Source organism: Protopterus annectens, chromosome 3.part1 (assembly GCF_019279795.1).
Source record: "Protopterus annectens isolate FY-2018-M chromosome 3.part1, PAN1.0, whole genome shotgun sequence".
In the NCBI taxonomy this organism is placed as follows: Eukaryota; Metazoa; Chordata; order Ceratodontiformes; family Protopteridae; genus Protopterus; species Protopterus annectens.
In genome coordinates this window covers 538,015,014-538,032,466 of record NC_056732.1, presented here as the reverse complement: position 1 = coordinate 538,032,466, position 17,453 = coordinate 538,015,014, and the positions used below count along the sequence as shown (strand labels likewise).

Here is a 17,453-nt window from a genome sequence, read left to right as displayed (position 1 = left end):
TTTCCCCTTAACTGATCAAAAAATATGAGTATTTATCTTTTGCAACTGGTTGAGGTTCAATTTTTTAAATGTTGAGTTAAGTGAGTTTCAGTTAGAAGAAATTGGCAGAATGAGTGTCGACAATTCTGCAGTTTGAAATCTCATAATGTACTCATAGTCATTAAAATTTCTGGTCTAATTAAACTTCCTGATTCTTTTTCTTAACAGAAAGAAGAGCAACCTATAAAAGAAACTAACCTACTAATGTATCTCTATTTTGTGGTCTTTATCATATTTGGATCCTTTTTCACTTTGAATCTGTTCATTGGTGTCATTATTGACAACTTCAATCAGCAAAAGAGAAAGATAAGTATTTTAATATTTAAATATTGAAACAATGTAATGTTGACTGTTGAAAGCCTTCTTCTTAGTTTAATTCCTACTTTTGTTTTACTTCATTCTTTACACAGTTCACATTTAATTCAGAAAGGGGCCCTGTTTCGAAGAAGTTGATTAAGTTTAACAGGCATGATCTTCCTTTAACAAAACCAAACTGTATGGGTTCAAGCATTTCGAGGCTGCCAATGTCTTTGTTTATAAGGTCTATGATAATGTGTTCCATGGCTTTGCAGATTAGGCTAGTTAGGCTTATGAGCCCATAATTGTCTGGGTCAGTGGACACTTCACCTTTGGAGTTTAAGGAGTTAGGATATATTTTGCAACATTTCTGGTGTCTAATGTTGGTGCAGAGGACTAATATCTCCGGTTTGAGGTGTAGGAGTACAGGGTTTGAGTCTAGTGTTCCCATCCCATATATTTTGTACTATAAAATATTGTTCTTTTTTTATTTTTATGTACCTTTAAGACATGCTGTAAAGAGTTAGTTTCTGGTGTCTAGGGTCCTCCCCACCACTGTTGCAGGATTTGCTTGTTAGTCTAGGAGACTTTGACATTATGAAAGCCCCCCCATCACCCACACTTGGATACGCTCACCCATTCACAGAAACACACATACACTCACACACACACACACACACACACACACACACACACACACACACACACACACACACACACACACACACACACACACACACCCCAACCTGTTCTACCCCCAAGTACCCCCATATTGTGACCTCCCAGGCAGACACGTACTTATACTGTACAGTCACGCATGCAGCCCTGCAAGTACACACATGCACACACCCCAACACAACCTGTTCACTAAACTCCCCCAGCACCTACCTGTACTGGGATGGGTAAACATGACCTTTAGACCATGTTCATTAACACAGAAAACAATCTTATGCAGAGAGTAAACCCCTTACAGCAGGTATTTCTGTGGTAGAGTGCATAGCTAATTAGCATAGGCCACTCCTGCAGAATGTATCATTAGCTTTCTCAGATATGAATAATTGTAGTGCTATAATTGCAAATGCATCATGACTGTCCAGAGTTTGTGGAAGCAGCATGCTTCATCTAATGGACAGGAGGAAGCTATATCATAGTAATAAGTATGATAATATGTAAGATAAATATTCTGATAAATGGCAGTGCTTGCAAAGCATCAGCAGCCGAAGTATCAAGGGGTCTGTTTTCTTCAAAATTATCTTTTAAATATCATACTGAAATTAACACTAGTATAACTGCCAACTCAAATTTTTACACCACAAATGAAGTAATGCAAGATTCCTAATAGTTTGAGTTCAAGATGCCTTGCTTTTTTTAGTTACTTTTTATTTTACAACTGAATAAGCATGTGTTAACAGTATAATTTGTGCCATACAGAAATGACAGACCAAGTATTTGAATAACTTGTAGGACAATTATGACCTAAAGACATTTCCTTTCCCCCAAGTGTATTTTCCTTTCTAGAGAATGATCTTCATAGTTTAATACAATAGAAAAGCATGAATTGGCAAATTCTTTATCTATGTAACATTTCTATTCTAGCCAGATTACTTAGTGCACACCATGCTGGGGCAAAGTGAAATCATATAATAATTTTTAAGGAATTTTTCTCGCTTGCTCTTGCATCATTTCACCTACCACATCTGAAAGTTGTTTGCCAAGGAAAATGCACATAACAAGATAACTGTAGTTGTTTTTCTTTTTTTTTTTTCTTTCTTTTTTATTTATTTATTTTTGCTATTTCTCATTAATTGAAGTCATAAAGCTATTCATGCTCATAATTCATGTCTCTTTGATTCTAAACTCTCATATAAAGTTGCATTCTTTACCTTCTCTTGTGGCCTCCAGTGCCTTTGTAGTACAAAAGAGAATGAACCTGATAACCACCGAGAGCAACTTTACTAATTAGCTAACTCTTGCAATTCAAGAAAAGTGACGCTCTGGGTGATGTAAGGGAGGATGGAAGGTGTGAGGAAGGCAGGGCCTAGAAATGATTAAATATTACTTTTTTAAAGGTTATGCTATCTTAACTATCTCATTTTACACTGAGGATTCACAAACTTAACAGCATTTCTCAATACTTCCATTCTAAGTGTATAGAGCTATGATCTGACAAATCTGATAAATCAGACAAGTATGTTGTAATCTAATAAATTTTGCCATCTCAGAGCATTTAAAATAAACCAAGACCATGTCAGCATGTTCCAAGAAACCAAGATTGCTTCAGCATGTCTGCTTCCACAAAGGCATGAAAATATAGTCAAAAGGCAGAATTTCACATCAAGATGACATAGATATAGGTACATATAAAAGCCAGTAATTAATGACTGTCATTAAAGCTGACACAGTTTGGTTGACAGATGTGTGAGATCACTATATTACTAGGTTGGCAAATATGCCATTTTCCTGATATTGCAAGATCTTGGAGTTAGAATATAAAATTAACAAGAAGTGTGGTAGGGCAGGGGCTTGCACCCTGCAGAAAAAGTGTTTTTAACTTTGTATTTACTGTTTCTCACTTCTGTACTCTGTAGTTATTTGTCAACAATTGCATGCTAATGGTTTTAATCAGTCTTTTATTGTCAATATTAACAACATTGAAATGTGGGTATTTTGATTAAATTTAGTATCCCTGTCTATGTATCTTTCTATATATATTCTGCCTGTAGTTGTCATTTTAAAATCACCAAATCGCTTACTACTTCAAGTAAATTGTGAGATGAGGTTAAAGGCGACACATAACCCAAACCCCATGTAGAAATGGAAAAAAGTGGGGTGATGATGATGGCTGAATATTATGTACAGCTCCGTAAGTTTACATAGAACATTAGCCAGAATGATGAAGAGAATGGATAGGATGCTGACTGAAGGGAGACTTATGGTCTGTGCTGTCTTTTCAGTAGAAAGGAGGAAATAGAAGGGAGAAATAGTGCAAGTATTCAGGACATCAAATGAGGATGTGTGATGGGATTAAGTGGGGTTGGAAGGACAAGATACACAGGATAGGACATGGCTGTCATAGTATGGGAACCCAGTTCAGCTTGAAATTTTCCATGTATTTTTTTTTCTGTGAGAATGCAGTAATGTCATAGGTAGGTACTAGTCTAGCTGCCTTTGCAGGCCTTCTTATGCCTAAGCAATTTCCCTTCAAAGGTGAGAATCAAACAAACACTGTACCTCATGCCTGTGAGGTAAACAGCTTAACCATTATTCTAACTCCCAATTCCAGTGAGTGGAATGAGTTGCTTGGATGGGTAGTAAAAGCTGAGATTATTACAATATTTAAAGAGGATGGAGACAACTGGATCATGGGAGGTTACTAGGCTAATGCCCCAGGGCTCTTACAAGCCTAGCCACATTCAACTCATGTTCCCAATGGTGTCTGGTTCAGGCAGACACTAAATTCAGCACCTATTGTCCTTGTCCAACATGGGCACAGGTGGAAGCCCCAGGATGAATTTCTGTACAAATTACACTTAAATAGGACCACTGAGGGGCTTTATTTAACATGAATAGGAAGCTCGCTCCAAAGGTGGGGCAACCTCTGTGAGACAAATCTATCTCTCCAGCAAGTCCTATTGATGTTACACACCAGGTTAAGGTCCTTTGAGCGAGTGACCTATGTGCCATTTGACTTGCGAATGTGCAGCATTTCCATTAAAGCTTAGTCAGGTATTGCTCTATATGCAAGGCACAGGTCATCTCTGAGCAGTCTGTATGACACAGAGTAAAGTGACAATGATTTCAGTTTGTCTGCATAAGACAGATCTTGAAGACCCTACATTTTCTTTGCAAGGAATCTCTGTGGTCTCTCCAGTTGCTGCAGTTGTTTGGAAAGGAACACACCAAAGGGTGCATTGTATACTGTCACTGGCCTGATGAGGGAAGAATACAGAGGGTTTTTTTTCTGGAGGTAATGCCCTTACTTATGACATGAGTAATAGAAGATGCCCTTCTTACCACTGTGGGAAAATGGTGATAGAATTTAAGGTTGCTGTCAACCTGTGTGCTCAACTCTCTCACCACTGACTGTGTGCTTATGGTATGGCTATTGGTGTGGTAGTTTTCAGGAACATCACCCTTGCCGAAGGGGATGATAATGCATTTTTTTGCAGTTAAAGATCATGACTTTGGCACTAGTCTTTAGCCTGTGTAAGACATCTATGCAGGATGTTGACATCGCTAGGGGTTTCAGTGATCACTCCCAGTTTGCAGTCATCACCAAACTTTGTCAGCCACAGTCCTTTAATTTTAGCCTGCACTTCAGTGAAATAGATTCCGAACAGTAGGGGTCCCAGAACCGATCCTTGTGGATCACCATGGGTTATGGGTTTGCTGCAAGAGCTGCTATTTTGACCATATGAGTTCTAAAAAATGATCGAGTTTGCAACCCGCCTGACAATATATGGATTGAACCTAGTTGGGTGAGTTTATCAATGATGCCTGAGTGGGGAGATTGTGTCAAAGGCCTTGGCTAAGTCTAGGTAGGCCGATTGCACAGATATGCCGTCATATAGGGCTTTGATGAATGTCTCAAAGAAGTCCACTAGCTTTAACAGGCATGATTTCCCCTTGATAAAGCCAAACTAGGTGGGGTTGAGCATTTGGAGATTCCCTATATCTTTGTTAATAAGGTTCATGATGACTTGTTTCATGGCCTTGCAGGTAAGGCTCATCTGGCTAATGGGTCTATAGTTCCTGGGGTCTATTGATACACAACCTTTGAGCAAAGGGATGACAGTAACAGTTTTCAGTTGACATAAATGGAGGGACAGCTGTAATACTCAGATAAGTGACATATGTTTAAGGATGAGAGGGTGGTATAGTGGTTAAGGTGGCCACCATATAGGCACAAGGTGCAAGGTTTGAACCCCCATGGGGTAATTGGCTGAGCTTGAAATGTCCCATGAGGGCAGTTAGCCTGCTAGTCATGTATTTATTTATAATCTCCTTTGAGCAGTGCTTTGTGCTTTGAATAGTAGAATGCTGACTTGTGAGGAGATGCTGTCGGTGGCTAATTAATGGTCACATCAGCTCATATGGTTTCACATGAATAAGTGATTTCCTGTAACTGACTGATTTAGTCTTGGCTAAATATTATTTGTGTGATGCTGTATTCCTTGTTTATTGTGTCTGCAGTTTATTTATAAAATGTATAATTTTAATTAAAACAAGGTAAGATGTATAATTTTAAGCACATTGTTCTTCTCTCCAAGCTTGTGTGGTTATGAATGGCAATGTGTAAGCATAAGGTGTATACATGTGTGTTCTTTAAGCTGTGTTTAATACTGGTTTGCAACAGTTTTGTTTTGTTTTTGTTTTTATTTTTTGTTCAGCCATGGAAAATGTACCTCCATTTTTTGGATGACATATTCATTGTGTGGGACCACCCTGAAAGTTAGATCAGAGCCTTTATTGATTATTTGAACAGCAGTACTTGTTTCCTTAGGTTTACTTACTCATACAATTGGAATTGTATTAATTACCTTGATGCGTGGCTTTTTAAGGATTACTCTGGACACAATTTGGTCAGTTCCATATATAAAAACACATGTATTGCAATAGTCTGTTGCATTTTGAGAGCAGCCACCCTATGCATCAATAAAGAGGGTCGATCAGGGGCCAATATATCCATTTGGCTAGAATGCTTTCTGATTATGACAAATTTCTTAAGGAGTGTAATGTACTGGAGGATGTGTTGCTCACAAGGGGTTACCCTAAAGGGTTAACCACATCCATTAGATGTGAATTGATTGATAGAAGAGTAAAGGATGATATTATACCCCTTTTACAGTCCGCCTATGCATTTGTGGTCGAGATGACAGGTATAAAGCTGTCCCACAAAGTTGAGCACAACTTGGCCTTTATTACAAATTATTGTCCAGAAGAATCTCAGATAAGAGAAATTTTAACTAAGAACTGAACAATCTTTTCTTGTTTCAGTGATGTGACCAATGAAATTGGACATAATCTAGTAATTGTTTATAGAAGAGGCAAACTATAAAAAGTTACTTGGAACAAGGTTCTGATTATGATGGACTCCAGTATAGTACGAAAATATCTGGGACCTACAAATGTGGTTTTTGTAATATGTGTAAATATTTACTTAGTGCTGCCTAGGTTTTGTTTATGTCATTGTTGCTTTACTGTACCAGATTTTCTAGTCCCCTATAACTTGTTTCTTGGTCACACTGGTCTACATGTAGTACATATTTTGCAGTATTAAATCATACCAGTGTATGTGTAATATACTCAGGCATTAACCCAGTGCTGGTGGGAGACTAACACTGTCCCCCATTAAGTAGACTTTCTCCACATATGCCTGGTAAAAACTTGTGATCATCCATCCAGTCATCCAGACTGGTTTTAAAGATTGCTAGAGAAGTACATCATAGTATACTTTTTAAACAAGTAACATGCCAATGCACGAAGAAAACTTGACTTGAAACAAAATGAAAGTTCACAAGAGATATGCCACAAGGAGCCCGAGCTTCAATTCAACACACAAATATATTTAGCATTTTGTTTTTTTATTTTTTAAGAACTATTTCAGAATAAATAAATGAGAAAGTGTGCATGTTTTATACTAAAAATAAATCACATTATCACAATCAGTTAATTACCCTCCTATTTAAAGCTACTGTATATCACATAATAAAATTCAGTACCAATAAACACCAATGATTAGAGAAATAATACATAAATATATATATGAAAAATAATCACAATATGTAAAAACTCATCATAAAGATATTTATAAACATTTTTATAACCTTTGACCCATTAAGAAGCATTTAATATTGATATGCGTATTGAGTCCTGGCTGTTTATCAGAATTCAGTCTATGCTGCCATTCAGCCTCTTTGTATTCTAACATAATGTTGAAATTACCTACAAATTGACCATTGGGAACATAATCTAACACAAAAAAAAAAAACGAAAGCCTTGAAATATGAGCAATTCTTGGCATGTTTAGCCAAGGTGTTGCTTAAGTCACCCTTTTTAATAGCAGTAACATGCTTATATATTCTTTTGGAAAGTTTTCTGACTGTCTTTCCTATATAAAAGCTGATACAAGTTTCACAAGTAGCCAAGTAAACTATACTGTTTGAGTTACAGTCAAAGTGAACCTTTGCCAAACTTTCTAAATGAACATGTTTACATAAATAGAAGAAGTATCTGTAATGTACCTGTACCAATTATCTGAAACTGCAGTTCCTCTCCTACTGAGCAGGATTACTATTGCAGGAACACATCATCAGTGAGGTAAAAATAACCTGTCTCACAACAGTCTAATCCCAGCTCACATTCCCTATTAGTGGGTGAACAATCCAATGCTTGGTGAATTCTGCTTCACAATGAATAAAATAAAAGAACAAAAGAGCTAAATATAATATTTGTGTGTTGATTTGAAGCTCCAGCTCCTTACAGTATACATTTTGCAGTATTATATCACAGTTGTGTACGTGTAGTATATATATTTTGCAGTATTATATCATACCACTGTAAGTATAGTATAAGTTGTGCAGTACTGTTTTACATCGATCTAAATTTAACATATATTTTGCAGTATTATATCACACCAGTCTTTGTGTAGTATATATTTTTCAGTATTGTATACCAGTCTATATGTAATTTATATTATGCTGTATTTTATCACACCAGTATACATGCAGTGTGCATATTTTGCAGTAATACAGTGAAGTACCTCCCAGTCATTCCATTTGTCACCTGTGTTGCTGCCAGTGGTGGCCCAGGGCTGACCTCAAAATTAGAAATTTTCAATTTCTCTTGCAACCCACACAAAGGAGGAGGTGATATGCATAGCCCTCTGCTCTTCACCAGTGCTGATTGCTAGGTGACAGGGCTGTATGAATATATACATGTCTATTCAGTTCTCTTAGTCTGCAACCATTAGCAGTGCTGTGCAAAATGCCATTCTAGTCACTGTATTCCTTGTGCTCAGTGGTAGGAGGGAGCATCTGTGCAGGATTGTACAGCTGAAGAGCATGAATTATTGCAGCTCCTAGCTCATGATGTTAGATGAGATTTTACAGTGGCACACTGCATCCATTATGCATGGTACTCATTGTAAACACTCAGCTGGTAACATAGCTTAATCGATTGATTTAAAGATTCTTAGCACACTACCAGCATAGCAGCTTTGTGCTCATCTTGAGCCCTAGTGCAGGCACTTTTCCTTGTGTATGCAATATTCTAGTATCTCTTTCTAAGCTTTCAGTTGTAGACAAAATCCACCCAATGTGAACATATTACATCATCATGATTTCCTGCATCAAACACATCTTCAAGGGAGCTCCTTTAGTCGAGATAAATAGACTGAACTTAATAAAATTGTTTACCTGGGAAGACACCAGTAACCCCTATACAGAGGCTATGCCTTGTGTAAGCATCGAACCATTGTACAAACTCTGGGATTGTCAGCCTCAGTAATGCCCTCTGTAACCATTGAACCATTGCACAAACTCTGAGATTGTCAGCCTCAGTAATTTCCTGTGTAACCACTGAACCATCGTACAAACTCTGGGATTGTGAGCCTCAGTAATGCCCTCTGTAACCATCGAACCTTCGTACAAACTGTGGGATTGTCAGCCTCAGTAATGCCCTGTGTAACCATCAAACCATCATACAAAGTATGGGATTGTCAGCCTCAGTAATGCCCTGTGTAACCATCGAACCATCGTACAAATTATGGAATTGCCAGCCTCAGTAATGCCCTCTGTAAACATTGAGCTATCATACAAGCTCTGGGATTGTCAGCCTCAGTAAGTCATAATTCACTGATTGCATTGCTATTTCACTCAGTCAGTTCCATCCCAAGTGATTTCACTCTTTCTGTCTCTGATTATATATTTCAGAACTTTTTCAAAATTCATAGACCGATTAATATTGGGGTCTTTTCCTTAATCTGCTATTGTGATTCAAATGAGTCTGTGATAGGTTTTAAGCAGACACCACATCACATGAGACCATTATGCAAGTGATTGTCCTAGAAACTAAGGAAACTTGACTATGCAAAACTTGTGTGTTTGATCATCTGAATCCTCTGACCTTCGCAGATAATGGGCACTCTTTTCTCACTTGTTAGGAGCTCTTCTACTGTTTCCCTTATTGGTAAAACATTAAAATCCTGCATACTGCTGCCGAAGTTTGATTTAAATGATACTTGACTGTTACTTGCCTACTGCTCCTTGAGCCATCAGTGGAATTCACATTCTGATCTTACTTCCCTTGTTACATTCCTGACTCTTACCCTGATGCTCCGTCTCTTAGTGTTACCTTTACGCTTAGCTTATTGCACTTTGTTTGCACAGCCTGTAACTCTTTAACTTGGCCATTATTAACAATTCAAATTATGTTCATCAGCACTTGCATTTGAAGCATTCATATACCCTTAGTTCAGGTACTGTGGTCCAACAGGACCCTGTCAGTATCATGTTCTGTGGTTCAGGACCCTGTCAATATCATGTCCTGTGGTCCAGCAGGACCCTATCAGTATCATGTCCTGTGGTCCAGCAGGATCCTGTCAGTATCATGTACTGTGGTCCAGCAGGACCCTGTCAGTACCATGTTCTGTGGTCCAGCAACAGCACCCTGTCAGTATCATGTCCTTCCTTGCTTGCCTTTCTAGTATAATTTACTGTGACTCTTACATATCTATCCACGTCCATATAATGGAGAACATCTAATATTGGCAGTCAGATATCTGAACTACTAGCACTGAGAAAAATTGTGACAATTCTTTCAGATAGACTATAGAATGTTCTCTGACATCAGCTAGTCTGGGATAATATGAAATGCAAATGTAAAAATAAATGTGTAATGAATATTGTAATTATGCATTCCATGTTGCAGTAATTTAACTGAAAAGTGGTATTTGACCAGCAAACTCACTCAATTAACATAGGAAAAATAAATATATAAATGAATAAATAAACACATAAATGAATAAATGAATGTCTTGACTAATTAATTTAATTATTTTTTGGAATAATAATAATAATAATAATAATAATAAATAATAATAATAATTATTATTATATAGTTTAGCCTTTTGAAATTAATGAATGTGTTCCTGGTTTTTGTTAAGGTTTCACTGGAACTTCATGCAGAAATAAATGGTAATGATTTATATTTTTTGTAGATTTCACATCTGGATGCTTCTTGTTTCTCTGTTAGTATTCATTTTGGCAACTATGTAATAGCACATGAACTTGTTTGACATTTCTGATTCTGTATGGTGTTCATGTGTCCTGTTTAGAATTTCCATCATATCTATTTAGTGGTGATCAGCTATTCATACCTGAACAGGGGATGTTTGTGCTGAGTTCTTCTTCACTGATATTAGCCGATACTTTATTTTCTGTCCGGTTATCCTGTTCAGCTTATGTTTTATAATTGTACTGAAGCTTTATTTTGCAGTGGAAGATCTCATATTTGCTTTAACTTCTAGCTTGTACCTTGTTCACTGTGTAATAACATGTACTGCAATTTCTCTGTCTGGATTTGTGTCAGGAACAGCTGGTAGAAATGCTATTAAAATATGTTTACAGTATACGTTTCTTTCCTTTATGCCATTGTGATAGTTTTGCAGTCCATTAATAGCTGTTTAATTGTACATGGAGTACTACTTATTGGTTTTCTCAATATGTTCTCTAGTGACTTATAATCATTCTCATTGAGGGATCTCTTTTCCTTAGTCAGATTGATAAAAGCTGTCTAAATTGAATGCAGTTGTTAACATCTGAGTCTATCTTTGATACTTAACAATCACTGCTTTTAAAGTGTACATACAGTAGTGCTAAAGAAATGCATCTGAACACTTTACTAATATGGCAGATAACTGCTTGTAGAAGGAAGTCATGTGATGTATTACATTAAATAGCATAATGCATACTTTAAATAGGCTCTGAATATTAGTTTGCATTACGTTTCCTATTTCTTTAGAAATACTTTTACAAAGTCTTTGCTACAAATGCATACATATTATACTATACAACAGATGTTATGATGGAAGGTAACTCCTGCAATATAAAAAAAAAGAAATAAATATAACCTTTTAACATTTTCTAACCGGAGGTTTGAAAATCATTCTTTGCTATCATATGGAAATTCATAGCCATCTTCTTGACATCTTCACACTTTTTCATGTCTGATTCTTCTTTCATGTCTGATTCTTATGATGTCTCTTTTAATAAATTCAGTCACATCTGCTCTAGTCTCTGGTAACTCACCTACAACTATGTCACTTTCAAACTAGTTTTGGAGTACATTTCATTTTTCTGGTAACTGTCATCTCCTAGAGTTCTCTTACATTTGGTAGAAAATGGAGCAAACTATAATTGGTATAGAAGGAAGTCAGCATGTTTAATAATGATGCCTCTTGTTTCTCCTAAGCAAATGACAAACTCTTGTTTAGTCAATATATGATCCAGGAGTTTCATTTGTTTCAGTACTTTGACTTTTTGCTGGTCTAAATACTTCTTCTTCTTCTTCTTTCGGCTTTTCCCGGTTAGGGGTCGCCACAGCGGATCATCTGTCCGTTCATGTATTTTACAGACTTACTACTTCCCTAGGAAGTAAAGAAGTCACACCTCTTAGTATTCTGTCATAGATATGTGCTTATTTCAAAACTTCCTGTACATCAGTGTAGCCTTATGATGAGACAGCACTAAAACACTGACTCTTTTAGGTTCATAGGTTCATAGGTAGGTACTAGGCTATCTGTCCAAGGGCCTACATAAGCCTAGCCAACAAGGTTCCCTGGCTTATGCCACCCAAGAAAGTTATTTTTCTGTGCCACTGTTGAGCAGAGACACAGAAGTGATCCCCAGGGTGTATTTCCTATTTCCCATCCACTCATCAAGATTTTTCTTGAAGAGTGCTAATGAAGAACTTTGCTTGACATAGATGGGTAGCCTGTTCCAGAGTATGGGAAGTCTCTGGGACAGGAATCTATCCCTCCAGCATGTCCTGTTTATTGTGGTGACAAGGTTTAGGTCCCTAGAGCATGTAGCTCGGAGGGATTGGGATTTCTTTAGGTGTAGCATGTCCAACAGCTCTGGATTTGACATAGCTTTATATGTTAGGCAGAGATCACCTCAGAGTAGGTGATATGCTACGGAGTAAAGCTGGAGTTTTTTGAGGTGGTCAGTGTAGGGCATTTGTTTGAGGCCAGTAATCCTCTTCGTGGGGTACTTCTGTGGCCTTTCCAGCTGCTGCAGATGTCTTGTGAGGTACATTCCAAAACAGGCATTGTACTCTATAATGGGTCTAATGAGTGTCGAGTAGAGGGGAACAATGACCTCTTTTTTCCTGGATGAGAACCCTTTTATGATGTGGTGTGCCACGTAGAAGGACTTCCTGACTACTGTGGTGATGTGACTATCAAAGGAGAGACTACTGTCCACCTGTGTCCCAAGGTCTCTTATCACTCATTCAGTGTTAAGTAGATTGCTGTCTATGTGGTAGTTTTGCCCGGATTATTCTTCTCATCAGTGACCAAAAGGACAAGAGCCCAAAAGGATGTAGCAGAGTGTTTGGATACTTTACTAAGTCTGAATAATAATCTTGCTTTGCAGCAGCACACTTTCTAGTAATGTTATTAATAGTTTGAATTGCTGTCTGTGTCAAATCTATTGGTCTAAGCCAGTAATATTACCTGGGTTAACTTTAGTAACCCATTATTTGGCCTATAGATTTTTTTTTTATTTCATTGTCACGTCCAGTTGTTCCATATGATTTAGCTCTTTTTTAGCTATTTGCAGTAATTCAGCTAGAACTCTTGTTGGTACATGTACATTTGGTAAAATCTCTGAAATCACTGGGTTTAACTTAATCCTATGTTGACCTGGACTGCATCCAGTACCAACAAACAAATTAGCATAACTTTAAAAATGATCATTAATGTCATCTAAGAAATGGTCTTTGATTACTATAACCTTTGCTGTAGCTATCTGCATCATTTATAGTTTGCAACTGTTTTATTCAGTTGTGCAATAGGGTTTGCTTAATAAACATGTGACACGTGCTTTGTGAAAATGCAGATCATGCCCTTAATAACTAGATGAATATCTCCCACTACAAACACGAAAACATTGCTTTGAATTTTGGCTTCACAGATTTGTGAGTATTTACTTTCACTGAGTGCATAATATCTGCTGACAAACTAAGGTTGCATCTGCAAATGCTGTATACATTTTATCATATTCAGCTGTTCACAAGCAGCCCTTCATAATATTTTAGATTATAGCAGTGGCACAATTTGAAATTAAAAAATGTAAGCGTTGATTTTGTAAATACAACACGACTTATTTTGCTCCTTCGGTGCTAGTTTTTCACCTGAATAACCCTGTAATATAGCACTGGGGTTTTTATGTATCCCCTGAGGTATTATTCTCTTTCCCAGTGTCAAACTTTGAAGTTAGCACTTGGTTTCTCTTGCGAAGTATTCATTTTCTGGCAATATTCCAGAGTCTACCTTACATGTAACCACTGTACTTATTGCATACACATCTGTGTTATGTACAAACACTTCCTGATCTGTGACGGAGATATTTGAATTTTTATTTAGACCAATTCCTTGCAAAGCATTTATCTGACCATTTGCATTCTTTTTTTCATTGTTTCACAGATTCTCGAATAAATGATTTTATATACTTCATTTTATGCATGTTTTGGATGAGTAACAAGCTTTGCCATTCATGTAACCATACCTTGAGCACCATGCTGACTGTTCACCTTATTCTCTGTTATTTTCATCTGTGTAGTTATGGCTTGACTTCCTTCTATGCATTCTGACTGCCCTGCAATTTTGCCTTGTTTCATATCATAATTATCAATGCATTGCCTTAGCTTTATTTGAACTCTTTTTTTCTGCTCAGTTTTAATCTTGTTCATATTAATTTCATGTGCAAGCTCTGTAATTTGTATATGTGTTATGGAGCTATAGCAAGTTCAGTGATATTTGGGGAAGGTTGTTCAGGATACTTATCCTCCAGTCAACAACTCAAAACCTTTGCAGCATTATTGCAGTCTAGGTATCAAGGACAAAAGAATTTCAACACCAAAGATTTAGGTAATAGTGACAATGTTCTTCTCTCTCATCAAATATTATGTGGTAAAGAACTGGTTCACCAGAGTAAAGCTAACATACAAGGAATGTCATGTTCTACACAAGTGATACATAGATCATTCAAGCTTGCCAGCTAATTTAGAAAAAGCCTGAGGAAGTTTTAAGATTTATGGAGTCTGTTTATGGTGGTTATGACAAAGCTATGAGGGGTGGATGCTACATACCATTGTTCCTATTAGATAACCTAAAGTAGTCATACAATTAGTGAGAACTATAGACTGTTTTGGTTAGCACACATTAGGTTACTGTAGCCTGTTAATGATATTCTATATAGAAACTAGGTACTTATTTGTTATTTAGAAACTGGGTAGGTGGGCTGGTCGGCAGACACTTTTCAGCCAAGACCTGCAAGTACAGAAACAAAAGCAAACAATATGATTAACCAAGATGCATACAAAATATAAGGATAAATGCAGAATCATGTGTTTTTAAAGAGTTTAGGAATGGGAATATGCTTGTTGCAAATCCTTATGCTTATTACAGAGTCTTATGTACAGAGAGAAAAAAATCTAAAACTAAAGCTAAATGTAAAACCAAAGTTGTTCCCAATCTTTATAGTATATACATAACGTCCATTTTGAATGTCATAATTTCAAGAATCAAGCAGGAAATTGTTTAGGAAACAAGTAAGGAAATACTGTCATGCTAGAAGAAGCATGCTGTTAGAATTCAACAAGTAAGGAAATACTGTCATGCGAGAAGAAGCATGCTGTTAGAATTCAACAAGTAAGGAAATACTGTCATGCGAGAAGAAGCATGCTGTTAGAATTCAACAAGTAAGGAAATACTGTCATGCGAGAAGAAGCATGCTGTTAGAATTCAACAAGTAAGGAAATACTGTCATACTAGAAGAAGCATGCTGTTAGAATTCAACAAGTAAGGAAATACTGTCATACTAGAAGAAGCATGCTGTTAGAATTCAACAAGTAAGGAAATACTGTCATACTAGAAGCATGCTGTTAGAATTCAACAAGTAAGGAAATACTGTCATGCGAGAAGAAGCATGCTGTTAGAATTCAACAAGTAAGGAAACACTGTCATGCGAGAAGAAGCATGCTGTTAGAATTCAACAAGTAAGGAAATACTGTCATACTAGAAGAAGCATGCTGTTAGAATTCAACAAGTAAGGAAATACTGTCATGCGAGAAGAAGCATGCTGTTAGAATTCAACAAGTAAGGAAATACTGTCATGCGAGAAGAAGCATGCTGTTAGAATTCAACAAGTAAGGAAATACTGTCATGCGAGAAGAAGCATGCTGTTAGAATTCAACAAGTAAGGAAATACTGTCATGCGAGAAGAAGCATGCTGTTAGAATTCAACAAGTAAGGAAATACTGTCATGCGAGAAGAAGCATGCTGTTAGAATTCAACAAGTAAGGAAATACTGTCATGCGAGAAGAAGCATGCTGTTAGAATTCAACAAGTAAGGAAATACTGTCATGCTAGAAGAAGCATGCTGTTAGAATTCAACAAGTAAGGAAATACTGTCATGCGAGAAGAAGCATGCTGTTAGAATTCAACAAGTAAGGAAATACTGTCATGCGAGAAGAAGCATGCTGTTAGAATTCAACAAGTAAGGAAATACTGTCATGCTAGAAGAAGCATGCTGTTAGAATTCAACAAGTAAGGAAATACTGTCATGCGAGAAGAAGCATGCTGTTAGAATTCAACAAGTAAGGAAATACTGTCATACTAGAAAAAGCATGCTGTTAGAATTCAACAAGTAAGGAAATACTGTCATACTAGAAGAAGCATGCTGTTAGAATTCAACAAGTAAGGAAATACTGTCATGCGAGAAGAAGCATGCTGTTAGAATTCAACAAGTAAGGAAATACTGTCATGCTAGAAGAAGCATGCTGTTAGAATTCAACAAGTGAGGAAATACTGTCATACTAGAAGAAGCATGCTGTTAGAATTCAACAAGTAAATACTGTCATACTAGAAGAAGCATGCTGTTAGAATTCAACAAGTAAGGAAATACTGTCATACTAGAAGAAGCATGCTGTTAGAATTCAACAAGTAAGGAAATACTGTCATACTAGAAGAAGCATGCTGTTAGAATTCAACAAGTAAGGAAATACTGTCATGCTAGAAGAAGCATGCTGTTAGAATTCAACAAGTAAGGAAATACTGTCATGCTAGAAGAAGCATGCTGTTAGAATTCAACAAGTAAGGAAATACTGTCATGCTAGAAGAAGCATGCTGTTAGAATTCAACAAGTAAGGAAATACTGTCATGCTAGAAGAAGCATGCTGTTAGAATTCAACAAGTAAGGAAATACTGTCATGCGAGAAGAAGCATGCTGTTAGAATTCAACAAGTAAGGAAATACTGTCATACTAGAAGAAGCATGCTGTTAGAATTCAACAAGTAAGGAAATACTGTCATACTAGAAGAAGCATGCTGTTAGAATTCAACAAGTAAGGAAATACTGTCATGCTAGAAGAAGCATGCTGTTAGAATTCAACAAGTAAGGAAATACTGTCATGCTAGAAGAAGCATGCTGTTAGAATTCAACAAGTAAGGAAATACTGTCATGCGAGAAGAAGCATGCTGTTAGAATTCAACAAGTAAGGAAATACTGTCATACTAGAAGAAGCATGCTGTTAGAATTCAACAAGTAAGGAAATACTGTCATACTAGAAGAAGCATGCTGTTAGAATTCAACAAGTAAGGAAATACTGTCATACTAGAAGAAGCATGCTGTTAGAATTCAACAAGTAAGGAAATACTGTCATACTAGAAGAAGCATGCTGTTAGAATTCAACAAGTAAGGAAATACTGTCATACTAGAAGCATGCTGTTAGAATTCAACAAGTAAGGAAATACTGTCATGCGAGAAGAAGCATGCTGTTAGAATTCAACAAGTAAGGAAATACTGTCATGCTAGAAGAAGCATGCTGTTAGAA

The 17,453-nt window shown here is 36.8% G+C and overlaps 1 protein-coding gene across 4 annotated transcripts in view; it reads left to right on the top strand.

The window, feature by feature from the left end:
* The window catches only part of LOC122798203 (sodium channel protein type 4 subunit alpha-like), a 2,607,519-nt gene that overhangs the window by 2,527,016 nt on the left and 63,050 nt on the right, over positions 1-17,453 (top strand). For all 4 annotated transcript variants that reach the window (XM_044066954.1, XM_044066957.1, XM_044066953.1 and 1 more), the window contains exon 24: positions 208-345. In XM_044066954.1, the coding sequence (XP_043922889.1) occupies positions 208-345 (138 nt within the window). The remainder of the gene's footprint in view (positions 1-207; positions 346-17,453) is intronic.